Source organism: Mus musculus, chromosome 17 (assembly GCF_000001635.26).
Source record: "Mus musculus strain C57BL/6J chromosome 17, GRCm38.p6 C57BL/6J".
In the NCBI taxonomy this organism is placed as follows: domain Eukaryota; kingdom Metazoa; phylum Chordata; class Mammalia; order Rodentia; family Muridae; genus Mus; species Mus musculus.
In genome coordinates this window covers 47417235-47439498 of record NC_000083.6, presented here as the reverse complement: position 1 = coordinate 47439498, position 22264 = coordinate 47417235, and the positions used below count along the sequence as shown (strand labels likewise).

The window sequence follows — 22264 nt, the reverse complement described above, 5'->3', positions numbered from 1 at the left end:
AGCTATTGGGAGGCCGAGGCAGGAAGATCGATGGGGTCCAGGAGTTCAGGGCCACCCGGGGCAACACAGCAGGTCAACAAAAAGCTGCTTCAATGATTTGAGTGTAATAAACTGTGATTTAGACACTAGGCAGCAGCTACTTTAGACTCTAACAGTCTCCTGCAGCTACTTAACGCCTCCTTGAAGCAGTTTCCTTTCCTGTCTTGAAAGCTTGCTATATACATGACCACAGGCAGTCTAAGCTAGCTGCCTTCAACCTGTGGGCCGAGACTCCTTTGGGGTTGCGTATCAGATGTCCAATATATCAGATATTTACATGACAAATCATGACACTAGCAAAATTACAGTCATGTAAGTAGCAACAAAATACTTTTATGGCCGGGGGATCACCCCAACATGAGGAACTGTAAAGAGGGCCCCCGCCTTGAGAGGCACGGCTCTAAGACTCAGTACTGTCCCCACAGAACAGCAAACAATGAGGAGCAAGCACTATCGCTGACACAGAGGGAAGGCTAGCCTACCCACTGCCATCCCAGAATCCCCAACAACCCCAAACCTCCGTAACAAGGAGGTGGGTTTGTCCTGCCTGTGAGCACCCCAAGGGAGCACTGGAGAACACAGGAGAGCCAGGCTGATGTCCACCCCTTCCCAAACCCCAGCCCAGGCACGCACAGCCAAGCTGAGTCAGCTGAAGGCCCAGCCCTGCCCTGGGGACAGGGAGGAACTGTCCCCTAGACTCCTGCCCTGACTAGACTGCTAAGAGCTTACAAGGTATCCTGTCCCTCTTCTCTCTCCAGGCCTGATTCCGACCAACAGTCCGATCATCCAGACAAAATAGGGAGGAAATGTGAAGAGGCTGTTCCGAGACTCTTTGAAGAGAAAGGGGTGGTGGTGGTGGGTGGGGACTGGTTTTTCAGGCATTCACCCCCAAATCCCTTCCTCCAGAGAAAAATCAGAAAGCCTGCTAGAGTCGGGCTCTGCCTGGGTCCAGATGTTGGCTCTCTTGCCAGCAAGACTCTGGGGTACTGGAAATTCTCTCACTTGCTTGCTGGTGACAGCTACATGAGTTAGGTGTCTACTGAAGAGCATCTGTTCCTATGCGCTGGGAAAATCGCAGCTCTACCATTTAAATCTTGCGGTCTTGGACCAGGTCTGTAACATCCCTGTTCTTTGGCGTCCTCATCCAGAAAGCCAATAATAGCATCTTACACTAGACAGAGACTCAGTGAGTCAAAGATCAAACGTTTTAGGAGAGTTTGCACCTAGGAAAGGTGGGTGACAGTTTGCTATTGATGTCTTCCTTCAGGCCAAGGAAGGTGTTGGGGCATCCCAGAGTACACTTAGGGTTCACTTGCCAGCACTGGTATCTTCTTTGCCTAGACACGCCCCCACTTGGTCCTGCTCTCTTCCCCATTACTGAAACCTGTGCTCTGTCAGAGACAGCCTTCCCTCTCCACTCTGAGGCTAGGTTCCCCTCAGAAATGCCTCTTCTCTTTCTCATGCACCTAAAGGCTGTCTTCCAGCAGAGGCCCCCAAAGGGCAGGAGGGCATACTCTTAGTTTTGCTTGCCTGCTGGTGAGAGATCTTTAGGTCAGGGAAAGGTGACATCTTGTTCTTGCCCTGGCCCCCAATGTAATCATTTGGGTGTTGAACAGAACTCCAAGTACCATAAAGGTGATGAGGAAGGCAGGTAAAACTAGGGAGTGATTGGTGACACACCCCTGTCTCCCACTTCAGACACCAGAAGCATGGATCAAAAACAAGAAGTGAGTACCGTTCCCCCATTTTCCCGGGGTTCCCCCCAGTTAAGAGTGTATAAACTGGAGATTGACAAAGAGATAGGAGTGTCCCATAGCCGGAGCTGGGGAAGGGCCAATTTATTTCCAGTAGTTTGCAAAGACACACCACCCTTGATTCAAAGGGTCCGCACTCTCCTCTGTCCCACCTCTGACTCTTCAGTCCGAGACCATAGACAACCCAGATCCAAGAGGACCTGGGCAAGAGCATGTGACACTCAGCCCCCTTCCCTCCCCACCCCCAACCAAACCAAACAAAGCTAATTTGATGTCGCAAATGGCTGGCAATCTGCTAACAGTGGCCTGCTCGCTGACTTTCCTTTCTCAAACAGAACGAACGGCAAGGGCACCTGAGGCAGGCTCTCTCTGCGGGACAGAGGAAGCGGAAAGGACTAGGGACAGACGTCTAGATCTCTGACTCAGAATGCGGATATGTGGTAGGAGACACAGCAAAGACAGCCACACAAACAGAAACCCTACCAAAGGTTATGAAGGGAGACAGGGAACGGCAGGTGAGGGCGGCAAGGATCGGCGGCCTCACTTCAGGGGTTCCCTGCACCTCTCTGACTCGGGCTGCCGCGCCTCCTTCCCCTTCCCAGCATCTCCTCAGCCGGTCCACAGGTTCCAACGTGTCCCTGCCCCAGCCCGCTTTCCCAGCGCCCAAGTGACGCCAGAGCCAGGAGGGAAGAGGCGCCACGGGGAACTCTCCCTTGTTTTTTTTTTTTTTTTTTCCCCCAGCCGGGGTGCACTCACCAAAGTCCCTGGTTCCCTCCTCTTGGGCCTCGTGGGTGAAAATCCAGGGTGGATTGGTGGCGTAGAGGGACGTGGTGGAGGGGTGGGCGTGCTTCTTCCCAAAGAGTTTGCTGAAAGTGCCCTGCATGGTCTGGTTCTTTTTCATGCTGCTGCAGGCCGATCTGTCCCCGAGGGAAGGACCTTCCGTCCCTAGGCCTGTCCTGCTCCAGACTGAACCCCGCAGCGTCTTCCCAGGGGACACTAGCAGGCCATGGTCCCCAGCCGCGCTCCCCGCCCGCGCACCCGGCGACAGGTGGTGCGGGCGCCGCCGCCGCTCGCCTGGAAATGCGAGCTACCTGGACAGGTAAGAGGCTGCCGCCCGGAGCCGGCCCCGCCCCGCCGCCCAACTCCCCGGGCCACATTCCTGCCTCCTTCCACAACAGCCTATTGTTGGCACCGTGCGCTGCGCGGAGGACCTCGCCCGGCCCACGCCCTGCTGGGGAGCAGAGCCGCCCCCTGCCGCGGGTTCCCTACCGGCACGCCCGATCCACCCCCACTTTTTTTTTTTTTTTTTTTTTTTTTCTGGACCAGGAAAAGCCCAAGGCGAGTTCCTTGAGTCTGTGAGCCCTTCCTGAGCAGATCAGGGTGGACAGTTTAGAAATGACTTGCATCCCAGAAAAGTACCTGCCTGGCCAAGCTAGCATGGCCCAGAGCATCCCGTGGGCCCTCTGACATGTGTGAGGGAGACTTCGATGAATACAAATGATGAATACACAGGAAGTTAGAGGCCAGGTAGAGTTAAGAAATTTCTGCACATTTTTTTTCCTTTTTTTTTTTTTTTTGTTGTTGTTGTTGTTGTTGTTGTTGTTGTTGTTGTTGTTTTTTTGTTTTTCCGAGACAGGAGTGCTGGGATTAAAGGCTTGTGCCACCACCGCCCGGCTAATTTCTGTACCATTTTTTGTTTGTTTGTTTGTTCGTTTGTTTTTGGTTTTGTTTTTGTTTTCGAGACAGGGTTCCTCTGTATAGCCCTAGCTGTCCTGGAACTCACTTTGTAGACCAGACTGGCCTCAAACTCAGAAATCTGCCTGCCTCTGCCTCGAAAGTTCTGGGATTAAAGGCGTGTGCCACCATCGCCCGGCTAGTTTCTGTACCATTAGAGAACACAGGAAGAAACTATCCTCATGGTTAGGCCTCCATATATATTAATATACTAATATATTAAATATTTAACATATTCAATATATAATTATTTTATATATTTCATATTGTTTCTTGTTTATTATTTATATTGTGTATATTATTAATATATTAAAGATAATATATTTAATACATTATATAGTGTGTATATTAGAGAGACCCTGCCATATATGTCATATACATACATGTATGTATTATGTATGTATGTATGTATGCATCTATCTATCTATCTATCTATCTATGTATGGCAGGGTCTGTCTATTATGTAGCCATTGCTGTCCTGAAATTTGTAGACCAGGCTGGACTTGAACTTATGACTATCTCAACTCTGTCTCCCAAGTGCTGGGATTAAATGCTCAGACCACCAAGCCCGATCTTAATGTATATTTCATGAAATAAAATTTAGTCTTTGGCAATTTCATACATAAACAATGTGTCTTGAGCATATCATGCAGGCTATCCCTCTCCCACTCTTCCCTCCCATCCCTTTCTCCTCTTCATCATCCCTCCCCGCCCCCCTTTAAATCTACTGGGTCTAGTTAGTGCTGCCTATCAGAAAGTTGACTGATCTCATTGGCCTGAGCCTGTATGGATAACCACATTGTAGTCTGTTTCAGAACACAATGACCACGTCATGCCCTGAACACAGCTCTAGAAAATTTGGTATTTTATAGACACCAGATTCTTCTCTCCTGGAATATTCTTTTGAGACAAAATGTTACTTTGTAGCTCTGGCTGGCATGAAACTTTCTATATAGACCAAGCTGGCTTTAAATTCATAGAGATCTGCCTGCCTTTGCTCCCAAGTACTGGGATTAAAGGTATACTGCATGCCTGACTATGAATGTAATTTTTAGAAACCAGATTTGGGGGGGCTGAGGAGATGGCTCAGAAGTAAAGAGCCCTGGCTGTCTTTTCAGTTCCAAGCAACCACGTGGCAGTGGATAGTGATCTGTAGTTCCGGTTACAGGGGATCAGATGTGTGCACTGCACACACACAGGCAAATACTCATACACATTAAAATTTTATATATATATATATATATATATATATATATATATATATATATATATTTTTTTTTTTTTTTTTTTTTTCCCCCAGGCAGGGTTTCTCTGTGTAGCCCTGGCTGTCCTGGAACTTACTTTGTAGACCAGGCTGGTCTCAAACTCAGAAATCCACCTATCTCTGTCTCCTGAGTGCTGGGATTAAAGGCGTGCGCCACCACGCCCAGTTAAAGATATATTTTTTGAGATAGGGTCTTACTGTACAGCTGTGGTTGGCCTTGGGTTTACAGAGACCCACCTGCCTCTGCCTCCAGAAGATTAAAGGTGTGTGCCACCAGGCTAGGCATAAATAAAGTCTTTTAAATTTTTATTATTAGATGTGTATGGCTGTTTTATCTGCATGTACACATGTGACACGTGCTTGCTTGGTACCCTCAGAGGGTGAGGGTGGTAGGACTTGAACAAGTCTTCTGCAGGAACAAGTATGCATAACCTCAGAGCCAACTCTCCAGCCCCAGGAATAAAACCTTAAAAAAATATATTTGGAGCCAGCCTGGTGGTTCAGCCTCGTAATTCATCTATTTAGGCTGAAGTAAGAGGGCGTCAAGTTCAGAACTGCCTGAGTTACATAGCGAGTTCAAGACTAGCCCAGGCAACTTAGCAAGACTCTATCTCAAAACTTTAAGATAAATCAAAAGTCAGATGGGGATGCAGCTTAGTGCAAGGCTGACTTAGTTCTTAGTTCAGTCCTGACTTGCTCTATATAGCCCAGGCTGGCCTGGAACTCAGAGATCCTTCTGCCTCTGCCTCCCCACTGCTGGGTTTAAAGGGGTACACCACTATATCTAGCTAATAAATATAATTTTAAAACTTAAAAAGTCAGAGCTGGAGAGATGGCTCAGCAGTCAAGAGCACTGACTGCTCTCCCAGAGGTCCTGAGTTCAATTCCCAGCACCCACACGGTGGCTCACAGCCATCTTTAATGGGATCTGATGCCCTCTTCTGTCATGCAGGCATACCTGCAAATACAATATTCACAGAGATAAATAAATCTTAAAAAAACAAAACCAAACCAAAAACCAGCTCAGTCAACAGTGATGGTGTCTGGCTTTCTAAATGCTCCTAAACGCACATGTACACGTACACACAAAGACATATGACAGCCACACACAGTTATCATGCAGTAGCCCCCGTCCCTATTAAAATAGCCCTTCTCCCTCAGAGACCATTTGCTATTTCCGTGCTTTGACCACAGCGCAGCCAAGAGCCACATGCTGCCTCTTCCTCTCCTGTCACTTAAACCTCTCAGGTTAACAGTTCCCTGTCTGTTTGCTTTCCACGATAGTGACATTTCTGAGAAGTCTCGTTCAGCTTCAGAGGAAGAGAAGAGCCATGCCCTCGGGGCTTGCCACTGTGCAGAGAATGCTTTCCAGGTAAACCAGATGGGCAGGGTGGAATGCCACTGGGGTGGGAGGCTGGAAGGGACTTTTTTTTTTTTTTTTGATATTTTTTAATAGTAGTGGTAGTATTGGGAATAAAACCCAGGACCTCAAACATGCTAGACATGTTAGGAAAAGGTTCTACACGGAGCTACAGTCCCAACCCTGGGGGGAGGGTTGTTCTAAAAGACAATCCGTGGGAACTGAGGGTGTAGCTCAGTTGGCAGAGTGCTTGCCTACCAGGCACGAGGCTCTGGGTTCAAGTCCTTGTACCACATAAATGTAGTTTGGTGGTGCTTGCCCATAAACCCAGCACTCAAGAGGTAGAGGCAGGATGATCACTCCAAGTTCAAGGTCAGCCTGGGCTACAAGAGGCCCAGTCTCAAAATAAGCAACAATCAAAGCCAGAATGACAAAAAATAAAAAACAAAACAAACCAACAAGCCAAAGACCCCAAAACCTGTATTCTTCAAATGTTTCTGGTCAGAGACCTGACTGTGGTAAAGGCCCTCCCCTCCCAGCCCACAGCAGCCCTGGGACACAGGGCTCACGAAAGACCTTCCAGTGGTCACGTAGTATGCTGAGAGAATGAGGCAGGGGTTTTTTTCTTTGACTTTTTATCCCATAAGGATCTTCAGATCTCAGCAGGAAGACAGGCCTATGTGACTGGAGGTGGCGGTCCTCTGATGACTAAGTACAGCACTGCTGTAGCTGTCACTAACACATATAGCAGAAGTTCACAGGACCAGAGGTCAACAGGAGCTGCCCAGTCCAGGAAGGTTTCTATAAATGGAGAACAGAGCTGGCCTGTGTAGGAAGACACGGATGTTACTGGGACAGGAAAGAGCCCAGCCAGGACAGTGCGTAAAGCCATGATCCTTTCCCCTTCTTCTTCATTTAAAGCATTTATTTATTTATTTTCATTTATTTATGTGTCTGTGTATAACTGACATATGAATGTCCACAGATGCCAGAAGAGAGCTCTGGACAGGAAGTTCTGAAGCACTAGATGTGGGTACTGGGATGGTCCTCTGAAAGCAAGAGGCAAACTACTGACCTCCCCCACCACCACCCCCTGCCCTCTTAACATTTTTATCATCTCATCTATTTACTTGTGTGCCTGTGCATGTATGAGCATGGCACCATGTGCCTGTGGAGCTCAGAGGGCAACTTCTGGCATGTAGGTCCCAGGGGAGTTGAACTTAGGCTCAACAGCCGGCACCTTTACCGACTGAGCCATCTTTACTTTTGCCTTTACATCATGGTCTCCCCTACTGTCCAATGGAAAGGATACAAGGTCCTCCTGCCCCCCCTCAATCCCACAAGGAACCCCATTAGATCTTGGATATCGTCATGGCTTACCTGAGCGCTCTAAGTGCTCAGGCACAAGCATAGGCTTTGACAAGAGGTTTCTCTTGCCCTGGACAGCTTCTGGGTTCTTAGACCCAGCCCATGGCCAGGCAGAGTCACCATCCCATTTGGCTCCAACCATATATAGCACCCACTGAGTCCTTAATGCTCCTGAAAGGCATTGTGTGCCCAGCCCTGGACCTCAAAGGAGCCAGATGAATCCAAGACCTGGTTTCTGAGCCTCGGGTGCTGAAAGCTGTTTGGGAAAGCAGACAGAGCCATGGTGAGATGAACCACAGGAAGATAAATGAGAAAGAGGAGAGGAAACTAAACACAGTGGTTTGGGGTACTAAGGGAGAGCATACAGGAGGTGTCTGCAGGGGCTTAGACAGATGGAGCTGGGTTTCCGGTATGAACTGCTACAAGGCTAGCCAGAGTGTGGAGGGCTCAGAAACCAGGTGAGGGCCTGGAGATGTGGCTCAGTGGGTAAACTGCTTTCTGTGCAAGCATGTGACCCAAATTCAAATTACTAGTGCCTCTACAAAAGCCAGGCCCAGTGGTGTGCAGTTGTAATTCCAGTGCAAGAGGGGTGAGGATGCAAAGGCAGGCGACTCCCACAAGCTGCTAGCGAGCCAGTCTAGCTGAAATTTCGAGTTCCAGGCTCAGTGAGGGACCCTGTCTCAAAATAAATAAATAAATAAATAAATAAATAAATAAATAAATAAGGTGGAGAGTAATCGAGGAAGACATTTAAAGTTAGCCTCTAGCCTCTACGTATAGCAAAGCCCATGCACGTGTGAGTGTGCCTGGGTTCACACACACACACACACACACACACACACACACACACCATATTTCAATGAAAAGGGGGGTTGGGTGATTAAAACACATTGTATGCATAAATAAATAGGCAATACAATTAGTAGTTAAAGAAGACACCTCAGAAACAACCAAGTGGCCACCAGGAGGCAGCCGAGTAAATCACACATCACACAATGGTATAATAATGTCATTCTCCAGGAAGGGTTCTACATATTGGTAGGACATGTCCCAGTCACTCAGGAGGCTCAGGGAAGAGGAACAGTTGAGCCCAGGAGTTCAAGACCAGTTTGAGCAACGCGTAAAATACCATCTCTGGAAAAGAAGAGAGATGAGTAAACCTGCTGACTCCCCAGGTATTTCAGATGAAATGATAAACCAACCCCTGTGTGTCAACGTCCTGCTGTTTGGGGAAGGGGAGAGGGACAGGCAAGTATGGTGCTATTTGCTTTTGTTGGCACAGAGAAACTTTGAAAACATAAATTAAAACCTAGTAAAAATGTTTGCTGAAGGAGGAGGCAAATGGGAGGGACACATTTCAGAAAGTTAAAGTTAGAAACAGCTGGACCGGGAGGCGCATGCTTTGCATCCTAGCATCCTCGGAGGCGGGGATGGAATCAGGAGGATCGCAGTTTCAAGCCTACAGAGTGAGTTACAGGCCAGCTACATAATGTGACCGACCCTGTCTCAAAAATAAAAACTGGAAGTCAAACAAAGCCAGACGGGTGGTATTACACACCTATAATCTCACAAAGCACTTGGGATGTGGAGTCAGGAATCAGGCGTTCAAAGTCAGCCTCGGCCAGGTAACAAGTTTAAGTCCAGCCTGGGCTACACACGACCTTGCTTTAACAAACAAACAAACAAACAAACAAGGAATGAATGAGTAAGTAAATAATCAAGCGAATGAATAGAAGGGCCTGCAGGTGGCTGGAGAGATGCCTCAGTGGGGAAGAGCACTGGCTATTCTTCCAGAGGAAGGAGAAGAAGAAGAAGAAGAAGAAGAAGAAGAAGAAGAAGAAGAAGAGGAGGAGGAGGAGGAGGAGGAGGAGGAGGAGGAGGAGGAGGAGGAGGAAGAGGAGGAGGAGGAGGAGGAGGAGGAGAAGGGGGGGAGGAGGAGGAGGAGGAGGAGGAAGAGGAGGAGGAGAAGAAGAAGAAGAAGAAGAAGAAGAAGAAGAAGAAGAAGAAGAAGAAGAAGGAAGAAGAAGAAGAAGAAGAAGAAGAAGAAGAAGAAGAAGAAGAAGAAGAAGAAGAAGAAGAAGAAGAAGAAGAAGAAGAAGAAGAAGAAGGGCCTGCAGTTTGTGAACTCCAGTGTCTGAATCCCTTGCTATCTTTTTTTTTTTTTTTTTTTTAATTTTAAAATGAGTGCTTTGCCTGTGTGTATGTGTGCCGTGTCCAGTCCCCTTAGAGATCAGAAGAGAGAGGCTGAGACCTACTATGTGGGTGCTGGGGACCAAACCCAGGTTCTCTGGAAGAGACACAAGGGCTGAGCCAATTCTCCAGTCCTGTCTAGTTCTTTTTAAATTACATATTATTTATCTGGGGAGGAGTGGTGGTGGTAGCATTTGCAGGCCACGGGGCCCATGTGGAGGTCAGAGGACAACTTGTAGGAGTTGTTTTTCTCCTCCCACCGTGTGGGTCCTGGAGATGGAACTTAGGTTGTAAGGCTTGGCAGCGAGTGCCTTTATCCCGAGCCATCTTCCCTGTCATTACCCAGAGAAGTCTTATTAGGCACACCTCTCTCAGATTAGTTTATTATCTCTCATGACAGGATGTGCATTAATGTCTGAGAGGCTGTAGCCGAGAGCAGTGGCTACCAGATTGCCCCCACAGGATCCTGAGCTGGGCGGGCAAGGGAGACTGGAAACATAGGGTTGGTTTGTTTTTGTGCTGCAAGGGAACTTAACCCAAGGTGTCGGGCTCTCTCGTTGTCAAGAGTTCTGCCACTGGGTGTCGCCTCAGGCTCTAACAGCTGCAGTGTTTCAGTGTCCACCCTAACAGCTGGCGGGAAGGTGAATGGGAAGGGCTGGACTGAGGGGGCAGAAGGAAGCCACTTAACTGATGAGAGGATCAAACTGGTCACTCAGAGAGGACGAGGGCTGGGGCGTGTGAGCTCACACTGCAAACAGAAGGGTGTAATTGCTAGTCTGTGGGAAAACAATGGCCCTGATTGGCAGGCGGAGGCTAATGTGCTGAGTCAGCTTCTTCAGCCCTGGACCAAGAGGAAGGCCAGGGGCTAGGCCTGAGGTTGCTAGGGAGACCATAAGGGTGACGCACACAGTCCAGAGCCTGGCATACAAGGAACACCCTGAAATGCTTGTTCACTTTTCCCCAGAGCTGGTCCCTTTGCATCTTGGCTGGGAGCAGAGGACATTGAAGCCTGCTGTGACCTGCGAATACCAGAAATGTTTAAGGTCGAGGTTTGAGTGTCAGCATATTCTAGGCTGGCTCTCACACCACCCATCTCCCCTCCACTGCCTTCAGACATGGGGCGACCTGCAGAGCTAGGTTCAGTATGGAGAACCCACCCCCAACTTCCAATTTCATCTTGTCAACCCCAGAGCTATGGCAACTCAGTTTTCCCTCAGCAGAGTCAGAGCCTGATTTGGGGCTGAGAATGGGGGGGTGGCCCGGCAGGCAGAGTGCTTGCCCAGCTTGCATAAGGACCTGGGTTTAATCCCCAGCACCGCAGAAAACAGGCATGGTGGAGAATGCTGGCAACTCTAGCACTGGAGAGGTTGAGGCAGGAGGATGAGAAATCCTAGGTCATCCTAGGCTACATAGGAAGGAGACAAACAGAATGGGGCTGGAGCCTGATTCTCTTTCCTGCCTGAACTTAGTCAACTAATAACATTACTGCATGCCTGTTCCTCCAGTAAAAGAAACAGTCAAATAGCAGGCATCCCTTTGATACAGACAAAACCCCATCCTGTAATTAATCTCTGCTCAGCCATTACTCAGCCACCTGCAGCCTCCTGGCCCACTCTGGAATGTGGGGTGGGATCCGGCCCAGGAAGTCACTATCTAACCAGAAACCCCATCCCACCGCCGTAAAGCCTGTGTTCTCTCTGGGAGAGGCTGCTGGAGACATCTTCAGCTCACTTCTAGCTGACCCTGGTCTCTGCAGCTAGATCCTCAGAGCTCCTCCCATCACCCGATACCCAGATGAGCCTGGCTGCAGGGCAGCATCTTCTTCCCAGGTAGAGGACATCTTATCTCCAGGAGCCCCACGGAGGAGGGGCTGGGGAGGGGGAATTCAACCTTCCTCTTTCCTCTGGAGAAGCGACTAGACTCCAGACTCCCTTCTGACAGGACCCAGGAACACTTGCTTAGCTTGTGTTGAGAGGTGTGAACGAATGGTGTCTGCCCTGACCAGGAGGTTTGTGTTTGGTGCTGGGAAGACATTTGCTTTCCTATTTATTTACACACACACACACACACACACACACACACACATTTGAGACAGAGTCTCACAATGCAATGCTGGCTAGGACCTTGTATGGAGACCAGGCTCCATACTGGCCTTGTACTCCGAAATCTACCCGCCACCACCTCCCCAATGCTGGAATTAAAGATGTGTGCTACCATATTTTAGTTTGCACACTTACCATGTGCACGCAGGTGCCCACGGAGGCCAGCAGGGGGGGGTGTGGGATCCCCCTGGAGCTGTAGTCACAGGTGTTGTGATCTGCTCAGAATGGGTTCAGAGAACCTGACTTGCTGCCTCTGGAGAAGCAATAAGCACTCTTAACTGATGAACCAAAGCGCCTTTTAATCCCCCCATGAGCTGTGTTGGTGGAATTCTAACCCAGGCGCTGGGGTGGGAGATGTGGGGTGCTTTTGGGTACTGACGAGGTGTGACTCCTGGCTCTCCTGCTTCTCAGGACTGTGGCCCTGGCCATGCAGTCACCTCTCCTAGCCTTCTTTGGTTCCTGCGGAAAGCAAGGTTTTAAGTATTTAGAGTGTCACCCGATGCAAGGAGAAATGGGTTAAGGCACCAGCAGATGCTCCGCCCAAGTGCCTAGGCCATGTCCCCCCTGCGCTAACTTCGGATGCAGAAGTACTAAACAGAACCAAAGTGTCAGAGAAGAGCCTGCCAGGGAGCAGGGTTGATTCAACAGAGCACCCTAAGAAGGAAAATTCCAGCAAGGCCAGTGAGAAGGGCAGACCAGGTATCCACAAGGTCCCCTTGAAGGCCAGGGAGACACACCCCCAATCTGAAGGAAAGTGCACATGTGTGCATGTGTGCACATGTGCTTGTGCATACTTCAAAAAAAAAAACAAAACAGAGCTGTGCCTGGTAGCACAGGGCTGTAGTTGCAGCTGCTCAAGAGAACAAGGCAGGGGGATCAAAAATCAAAGCGTAATCAAGCTACAGAATGAGTTCAAGGTTACCCTGGGCAACTTAGTGAGACCCTATCTCAAAATAAAAAGTTGGGCCAGGGGCTGGTGAGATGGCTCAGTGGTGCTCTTCCAGAGATCCTGAGTTCAATTCTCAGCAACCGCATGGTGGCTCACAACCATCTGTAATGGGATCCAATGCCCTCTTCTGGTGTGTCTGAAGACAGCGACAGTGTGTGTGTGTGTATATATATATATATATATATATATATATATATATATATATATATATAAAAAATAAATCTTTTTTTTAAAAGAAAGTTGGGCCAGGAGTGGTGGCACATGACTACAATTCCAGCACTTGGGAGGCAGAAGAGGGAAGAAGATCAGGAGTTCAAGGTTATCTTTAGTAAGGTGAGGGGTTCAAGGCCACCCTCAGCTACAATGAGGCACTGCCTCAAAAAGAGCTATGGATAGCTCAGCAGTTGAATGCGAAAGGCCTACACTCTGATGTGCTGATGAAGTCTGTAGCCCCAATCTCCTGCAACTGAGGCAGAAGGATCCCTTGAGTCCAGGCACTCCAGGCCTGCAGGACCTGGAAGAGATCAGAAATAAACTGCTAGATGCTCACCCCAGAAACCCGGATAGAGCTTCAAAACAGCAGGGATGGATAAAATCTTAAGGAATCAGAGCTCTAAAGCAAACAGTAGGATACTATCTAAACCACACAGTACTGCTTATGTAAATGAACACTACCCGCACAGCAAACAACAGCCTGTGTTTTGCAAGAACACAGGAGCAAGAAGATAGTCATTAATGGCTGCTGCCTCTGGCTGACTGGCTGGGCCAGGGATGCTCTTGAGGAAGGGAGATAAAGATAAGCATTGGACCCAGAGTGCTCAGATGCTACAGAGCCAAGAGTATGAACAGTCCAGCACTCTGTACTTTTAATTGGCAATCAGAGAGATTAAGTGACCTGCACGACACGGAGCAGGTAAGGGAGAGAGAAAAGATGCCCCAGAACCAGGTCTATTAGTGCAAGGCTGTCATCTCTGTCCCTTTCAACCATCAGCACCTGACAGCAGGCAGGCAGGAGGCCGTGGGAGGCTGAGGGTGGGGTGGACGGTAGCTCTTCCTGTGCTCCAGGTCAGCCCAGAGTCCTGATGGCTTTATCTTTCCCAAACACCCACTGAGCACTGGGGAGGATGGACCACAGCCCTCACCTTCCAGGAACTTCTAGGATGAATGCAATGAGGTCATCAGTCAGAAGCAGGGCTGAGTCAGCACTGTGAGCTGTTTAGAAAGAGTGGCAGTGTAAGCCAGCAGCTGAGCTCTGAGCCCATGGTCCTTACCAGGAGCCACCAGGATCACGTATGGTATGACCTCCACTTGGTAGATTAGGGGTTGAGGCACAGAGAGGTCAAGCCATCTGTAGTCACGGAGCTGGAATTTATGCCCAGGAAGGGTGAGCCCAGAGGCTGGGTGGCTATGTATGTGTGTGTGTATATATATATATATATATATATATATATATATATATATATGTATGTATGTATCTGTGTGTGTATGTATGTATGTATGTATGTATGTATGTATGTATCTATCTATCTATCTATCTATCTATCTATCTATCTGTCAGGGTCATAGTATGTAGCCCTAACTGGCATGATCCAGACCGGCCTCAAACTTAGGAATCCACCTGCTTCACCTCCCGAGTGCTGTGATTAAAATCCTGTGCCACCACTGTACAGCCTATGGAGCTGATGCTAGGGATGGGACCTCAGGCCTTGCCTGTGCCAGGCAGGTGCTCTACCACTAAACCCAGCACAAAATTTGGAAATAAAATAAACAGGCAAGGCTTGCCTGGCCAGGTTTTTCTTAGAGGGGGATTTCCCTAGCTATTACCCTCCACCCCATAACATTTCCACATCAGAGTAGCATGGTCTGGGCTAAGGGCACTATTAGCAGAGCCTAGCCTAATTGTCATGTAGAGCTCCCCACCTAAGAGCTTCCACGAGTGATGGAGTGCCCCATTATCAAATGTGCAACATCATGGCACAAAAGGGGACCTGGGCCACTCAGAGGGTGGCCAGGACCTGTCCCAGATCACCTAGGACCCTGGGTTTCCAGCCTTCACCCACTTTGTATAACAGCCATTGTTCCCTTCCTCGCTCTCAAACTTCCTGCGTTGCAAGCTCCCCTGAAAGCCTCTTCAGGCAGAGAGCTAAAGCCAGGCCTTCTCCCGTGGGTCAGAAAAGCTGGGCACTCTGCCAAAGGCCCACCTTCCCATTCTTCCTGACCAAGAGCTCAGTATTCTGATTACTGGGGCCTCTTCTTCCGGTGCACAACCCCTCCCAATATCCTTGGCGATTAGGGGTTATGAGCATCAGGGTGTGAGATCTAGGTCCAGCCTCTGAGCTATCTGCACCTCCGCTTCCAGTTTGCCTCTGGGTTCCAAAGTCCACTCTGTCACCCACGGTCAGCAGAGACAAGGTGCCAGGAAGAAAACAAGGCCTGAACTAGCTTAAGCAGCCAGGCCGCAGATGGCACAATGGTGCCAGTTAAGTGTGGTGCATGGGAGGTAGGACCCTAATGGGTAAAACAAAGTTTTTTATTTACACATTTTTGTTTTGTTCTATGCGTGTGAGTGTTTGGTGTACATGTATGTCTGTGTACCATGTGTGTGCCTCGTGTATCAGGAGGCCAGGAGACAGTGTTATAGCTCCTGGGTCTGGAGTTACAACGGGTTCTTAGCTGCCATGTGGGTGCTGGGAATCGAATCCTGGTCCTCTGGAAAAGCAGACAGTGCTCTGAACTGCTGAACCTTCCCTCCAGCCGGACCTTGTTTTTGAAGATGAGATCAAGGCGGGCCACTCAACCACCCACCTGTCAGTCAATTAGCTGCCCACACAGTGATTGCTGGTGTCTGTGGAGTGATGAGTTTGTGCTGGCCATCATCCTACAGACTCTATCCCAGTCTGATAGGAAGAGACCGTCCGTCCACCCATCTCACAGTGGAGGACAAAGAAGCAAAGAGGGTCAATCCGTGTGTCCAAAAGTCACACACAAGGAGACGGTGTGGCTCAGATTTAGGGTTCAGGGAACCTGGCTCCTGCACTACAATCTGTTCTCTGCGGAATAACTGTCCATCAACCTCCCGGCCTGCAGTCTGCCCACCCATCCAACCATCCCCTCAATCCCCCATCCATCCATCCATCCATCCATCCATCCATCCATCCATCCACCCATCCATCCATCCACCCGTCCATCCATCTGTCAATCTCTCAGTTATTCATTTCTTAGCAAGCTGGCTCTTTGTCTGTCTCTGTCTGTATACCTACCCTCCCATATCTAGACTAACCATCCAGCTGTTTGTCCATCTGTGTGTCCACATATTCATCTGTTCATCCACTCACCCATTTCTGATCAAGAAACTGTCAGCTGTCTGTCTATTTGTTAGCCCATCCGTCCACCAACTCACTCTCTAGTTAGCAAGCCAACTGTCCACCATCCATCCATCCATCCATCCGCCCCTCAGTCCGTCTGTCCATCTATCCATCCATTCACTCCCTAGTCAGCAAGCCAGAAGTCTATCCCACAATCCATTCTATTCCTTCACCTCCTGACTCTGATTCAAAATATGATAAAGAAGGAATATCTATCAAGTATCTATCAAGGGCTGAAAGAGATGTGATGTGTTTAAGAAGGTGGCGCAAGCCTTTGAGTTCGAGGCCAGTCTGGTCTAGACAGCTGGTTCCACGACAGCCAGGGCTGTGATGAAAAGGAACCCTGTCTCAAAAAACAACAAACAACAAACAAACAAACACCCAAACCCCAAACAAACAAAAAGCAAAAGCAAAAACAAGGCAACAATAAAAATAAGTCAGCTTGTAGCATAAGGAGTAAAGGGAACAGCAAGAGATGGGGAGACAGAGATGGCGCCAATACCTGTCTAGCTTTTTATTCATCTATCCAATCAGGAGGGCTGGTCCATCCCCCATCTAGCCATCTATTCATCTATCCAATCAGGAGGGTTGTTTCATTCCCCATCTATCCATCTATCCAATCAGGAGGGTTGGTCCATCTCCAATCTAGCCATCTATTCATCTATCCAATCTGGAGGGTTGTTTCATTCCCCATCTATCCATCTATCCAATCAGGAGGGTTGGTCCATCTCCAATCTAGCCATCTATTCATCTAGCCAATCAGGAGGGTTGTTTCATTCCGATTGGTCCATTCCCCATCTATCCTCTTGGGAGGGCTGGCCCATTCTCATCTACCCAGCAACACGTCATCCCTACCTACCAATCGCTTTTTACCCATCCATCACTTGTCTTCCATCTCTGTAATTTAGAAGGTAAGTAAAAGAGAAAAGGGACAAACAGAAGGCGGGGATCTGGGCTTAAGGAACTGATCCTGCTATATAGAGAGTTTGAAGGCAGGTGGATGAAGGTCTGTCCCTGAACAGGAGCATTCAAGGCTGGAGAGGTGGCTCGGTGGCTTGATGACAGGATTCAGTTCCCAGCACCCAAGTGCTCACTTATAACCACTGTAATTACAGTTTCAGGGGAGGGACCAACTGCCTTCTTCTGGCCTACTTGGGTACCTCCAGGCATGCATGTGGTACACATACACATATGCAGGCAAAAATTCATACATATAAAATAAATAAATAAATCAAAATCAAAACAAGAGAGAGAGAGAATGAGAGAATGAGAATGTATTTCCTCTCTGCCAGTGATTTCATATGACACATTGGGGACCCACTAGAGACTAGAAATACCTCACCCCACTGGGAGGGTCCTAGGGGTCACACTGTAGAGGGGAGAGGGCCAGACCCTGAGTCTGTGTCTGCTTAGGAAGATAGATGAGTTTATGCTGTAAGCAAACATCACAATACCTCAGCCCCAACACCAGGGCCCCTTGCCTTGATATCCTCAGTGCCCTCCCAAGACACCCCGGTGCCTCTGGATTTCTAACCACCAGAAGTCCCATTTCACCATCAAAGAAGACCCTAGTCAAAGATGTTGAAAGTGAGATGACATCATGGGGCGGGGCTGGGCGGTCCAAGGTCACAGTGATTGAAATGGACTGAAGGGAGGTGAAGGTCCTTTCCAGGCCACCTGTGTTCCTGGAGCTGGGGCTTGAATTACAGGGCCATGCAGAACTTGGTCCTTCCTTCCTGCAGGGCTCTGCTGTGTTCTGTGGGGGTCAGGGCAGAGGAAAAAACTACCATTTAGTTCCTCAGGTACCTTTAGACTTGGTTTCTGTCTGCAGTGCACCAGACTTTTCTGTTGGCATCTCCTAGACAAATCGGTTAAGTCACTGCTTAAATCTAGGTACAGGTGTATGTGTGTGCCTCTGTGTGTCTATGTGTCTGCCTGTCTGTCTATCTATCTATCTATCTATCTATCTATCTATCTATCTATCTATCTATCTATCTATAATGTATGTGTGTGTCTATGTGTGTCTATGTGTGTATATGTGTGTGGTGTGTGTCCGTGTGGGTGCCTCTGTGTTTATATGTATGTGTACCTCTGTATGTGTATGTGTGTGCCTCTGTGTATATATATATATATATATATATGTGTGTGTGTGTGTGTATACCTCTGTGTGTCTTTGTGTGTACATTCCTCTCTGTGTGTATATGTGTGTGGTGTGTGTGCCTCTGTGTATGTGTGTACCTCTTAGTATGTATATGTGCATGTGGTGTGTATGTGTGCCTCTGTGAGTCTCTGTGTGTGCCTCTGTGAGTGTATGGGACTCTCTTTGTGTATGTGTGTGTGTGTGTGTATCTGTGTGTCTCTGTCTCTGTGTGTGCCTCCAAGTGTGTCTCTCTGTGTGTAAATGTGTTTGTGTGTATGTACATGCCACAGCATATTTATGGAAGTCAGGCAATTTGCTGAAGTTGGTTCTCTCCTTTAACCATATGGGTACTGGAGATCAAACTCAGGCTGTCAGGCTCAGCAGCAAGCACCTGTATCGTCTGAGCCGTCTCACTGGCCCTAGTGTCTCTTCTTTACAAGTGTGGGGAAAAGTATAGAGTATTTACCACTCAGAGATTATACTTAGTCAGTGAAGGGCATGTCACAATTTGAACAAGTAGCTAGCTGTAGAGCCTGGGTAGCCCACGGTGGGAAGGGTGCTGTACTATGTAATGCCAATCTAATCCCTGTGCACACTGCATTCCTCTAGTCTCACTGCCCATGACATGCCAGGACCAGCTGGTGAGGTTGATGGCCGGATGAGGCCCATTTTGCAGAAGTTTGAAGGCTGCCTGACCTGTAAAGGCAGAGAGGCAGGTCAGATCTCAGCCTTTAACCTGTAAAGCCCTGATGCGTTCCATAACACCAAATGCCCTGGGTGCCCTGAGGAGACTCCCAGCTGCCTCACCCCTATGGCATTTGCATTTCAACAGGGCACATGACCAGCTACCAGAAAGTGAGACAGTAAGGGGAGACTCTCAGCCCTGGGCCAGGGCTGGGGGTGTAGTCTAATGGTTAGTGCTCTTGCCTAGAAGAAGTGAGAGAGATCCTGGATTCAGTTCATCAGTACTTCAGATCAAGAAAAGGTTCCTAGCTAGTGTGGAATTGGCTTTCCAAGCTATGATACTCAGGCCTGGGCCAAACCAGGCCATCTACCCATGGGCCTGAGGCCTTTCAAGGACAGGATGTCTTCCTCTAAGATCTACCTGCTACCGTGAGAACTTACCCTTCTTAGGAAGTCATGTCTTTTCTATTCTTTACCTTGAATGTGGGCAGGTATGCATTTGCATGGCATATATGCACTTGTGTGCTCACAAAGGCTAAAGGAACATGGATGGTGTCTATGGTGTTCTTTTCTGTCACTGCCTACCTCAATCCTTTGAGACAGGGTCTCTTCCTTAGCCTGAAGCTAGGCTGGTAGTGGTCAGTATCCTGATTCTAGTGTCCACAGTGCTGGGTTTGCAGTGTGGGGACTACCCCTGGCTCTTTTCCTGGGATCTGAACTTGGGTCCCTATGTTTGCACAAGTGCTCTCCACGGGAGGTCACTGTGCTTGGAAGTCTGGAAGGGATAAGAGACCTTTGAAGTGTCTTCCTCAAGGCTCCAAGGCAGGTCTTCTCAGCCGTGGCCTTGCTCCTGAGCTGTGGGAATTCTTTGGTGGTGTGGTGCTGACTGTCCTAAGCCTGGAGGGATCCCTCTCTCTAACCAGCTCCAAGCCCAGGACAGGGACACCACAGGGAAGAGCTGATGAAATGAAATCAGACATTAACTTGGAAAGTATGCAGCCAGGCCCAGCCTCCCTCCAGTGCTGGCCATGTTGGGTCCTGGGCAGGGATGGGTGCTCTCAGCGCAGTGAGTTAATGTGCCTTACTCACTCAGAGCCTTTCTGGTTTGGCTCTGGGGAGGGGCAGGGCAAGGCTAGGGCATGAACGTTCTCTTCCTTCTTCCTCATCAGCTTCCTTTTCTTTGTTCTCTCTCCTTTCTAAAAAGAAAAAAAAAACCACCCTATTTTTATTTTACATATATTGGCGTTTTTCCTGCGTGTATATCTGTTAGGATGTCAGATCAGACAGCTGTAATCCCACCATGTGGGAGCAGGGAATTGAACCAGGATCTGAAAAAGGCAGCCAGTGCTCTTAATCTCTGAGCCATCTCTCCAGCCCCTCTCTCTTTCCTTCTATTATTTTACTTATAGGATATGTGTCTCTGTGTGTGCTACATGTATGTAGGTGCCCACAGAGTCTAGAAGAGACTGCTGGACAGACCCACTGAAACTGGAGTTACAGGCAGGTGTGAGCAATCCGATGTGGGTGCTAGGAGCTGAACTGGGGGGTCCTTTGGAAGCAGAGCAAACATTCCTAACTGCTGAGCTATCTCGCTAGCAACCTCCTCCCTTTTCGTTTTTTCTCTTTTTTTTCTTCCTCTCTTCCTTTTCTTCTACCTTCCCTGAGCCTTTCTTTTGCCAAGTTTCTGTGAGGGCTCACCTCTGGATGTGTCAAGGCCCTGAATGTGTGGTGGCAGCAGCAGCAGCAGCAGCAATATCTCGAGCAGAACTGACAGGTAGCAACCCAGAACAGCTGTGTTCAGAACAGTTGTGCCCAGAGCAGGTGTACCTAGATCAGGCATACCTAGAGCAGGTGTGCCCAGAGAGCAGGTGTGCCTAGAGTAGGTGTGCCCAGAGACCAAGTGTGCCTTGAGCAGGTGTGCCCAGAGACCAAGTGTGCCTTGAGCAGGTGTGCCCAGAGAGCATGTGTGCTTAGAGTAGGTGTGCCCAGAGACCAAGTGTGCCTTGAGCAGGTGTGCCCAGAGAGCATGTGTGCTTAGAGTAGGTGTGCCCAGAGACCAAGTGTGCCTTGAGCAGGTGTGCCCAGAGAGCATGTGTGCCTAGAGTAGGTGTGCCCAGAGACCAAGTGTGCCTAGAGTAGGTGTGCCCAGAGACCAAGTGTGCCTAGAGTAGGTGTGCCCAGAGACCAAGTGTGCCTAGAGTAGGTGTGCCCAGAGACCAAGTGTGCCTTGAGCAGATGTGCCCAGAGACCAAGTGTGCCTTGAGCAGGTGTGCCCAGAGACCAAGTGTGTCTTGAGCAGGTGTGCCCAGAGAGCAGGTGGATCCAGGCCCCTGGACTGAGGCAGAGAGGGAAGGCTGTGTTGGAATTTTGGTTGTTGTGCAAGTCAGTTGTGAGAGTTCTGAACAATACGGTGTGCTTTGTCACAAACTGTGTGAACTTCTTTAGCTGATGGTAGCTTAGCTACCCATGAGCCTCTGCTTCAGCATCAGAAAAATGGGATAAACACCTCACTTGTCTGTTAGGAGCTTTGGCAGAGGTGAGTGAAACATGTATATTGTTGTGAAGACACACTATGACTAAGGAAACTTAGAGAAGAAGGAGTTTATCAGGTTTACTATTTTGGAGGCTTAGAGCCCATGGCCATCATGGCGACAAGCATGGTAATGGGCAGGCAGGCATGACACTGGAGCAGTGACTGAGAGCTTACATATTAAGGCAGCCATAGGCAGTGGTAGCTCACGACTTTAATCCCAGCCCTTGGGAGGCAGCCCTCTTGGTCTCTGAGTTTGAGACCAGCCTGGTCTACAGAGTGAGTTCCAGAACAGTCAGGGCTACAAAGAGAAACCCTGTCTCAAAACAACAACAAAAAGAACAACAAACAACCAAAATAAAAACAAAAGACAACAACCATGTGGCAGAGAGAGAGAGAGCTAACCAGAATGGTGTGGGCTTTTGAAACTTCATGTCCACCCCCCAGTGACATACCTCCAACAAGGTCACACTTTCCTGATCCTTCCCAAATAGTTCTACCAGCTGGGGCTATCTCCAGACGGTCTTGACCCAAGTAACGACACAGGCCTTTTATTAATTATGAAAGCCTTTGCTGACCTATTCGGAACTAGCTCGTATAATTTAAATTAACCCACTTACACTAGTCTAAGTTCTGCTGCATGGCTCATTTCCTCCCCTCAGCACCAGCATCTGTTTCTTCCTTCACTTCTGGCTAGCAAATCCCCTCACACCTGATTTCTTTCTCAGAGTTCCCATCTCTGCCCAGAAGTTCTGTCTCTCCTCTCCTGCTTTGCTAGATGCTGG

At 48.8% G+C, this 22264-nt stretch overlaps 2 protein-coding genes across 5 annotated transcripts in view; one reads left to right on the top strand and one right to left on the bottom strand.

The window, feature by feature from the left end:
• Positions 1–2860, bottom strand: part of AI661453 (expressed sequence AI661453) — a 34000-nt gene extending 31140 nt beyond the window's left edge. Inside the window, exon 1 of the mRNA NM_145489.2 lies at positions 2550–2860. Within this exon, the coding sequence (NP_663464.2) occupies positions 2550–2694 (145 nt within the window). The 5' untranslated portion in view covers positions 2695–2860. The remainder of the gene's footprint in view (positions 1–2549) is intronic.
• Positions 1734–22264, top strand: part of 1700001C19Rik (RIKEN cDNA 1700001C19 gene) — a 25032-nt gene continuing 4501 nt past the window's right edge. The window contains exons 1-3 of one of the 4 annotated variants that reach the window (XM_030250127.1): positions 1734–1766; positions 2705–2892; positions 6076–6163. In XM_030250127.1, coding sequence (XP_030105987.1) covers positions 1749–1766; positions 2705–2892; positions 6076–6163 — 294 coding nt within the window. In that variant the 5' untranslated portion in view covers positions 1734–1748. Of the gene's footprint in view, positions 1767–2123; positions 2309–2652; positions 2893–6075; positions 6164–17618; positions 17713–22264 lie in introns of those variants that run through there. The other 3 variants (NM_029296.2, XM_030250126.1, NM_001347584.1) reach the window with 3 other exon arrangements.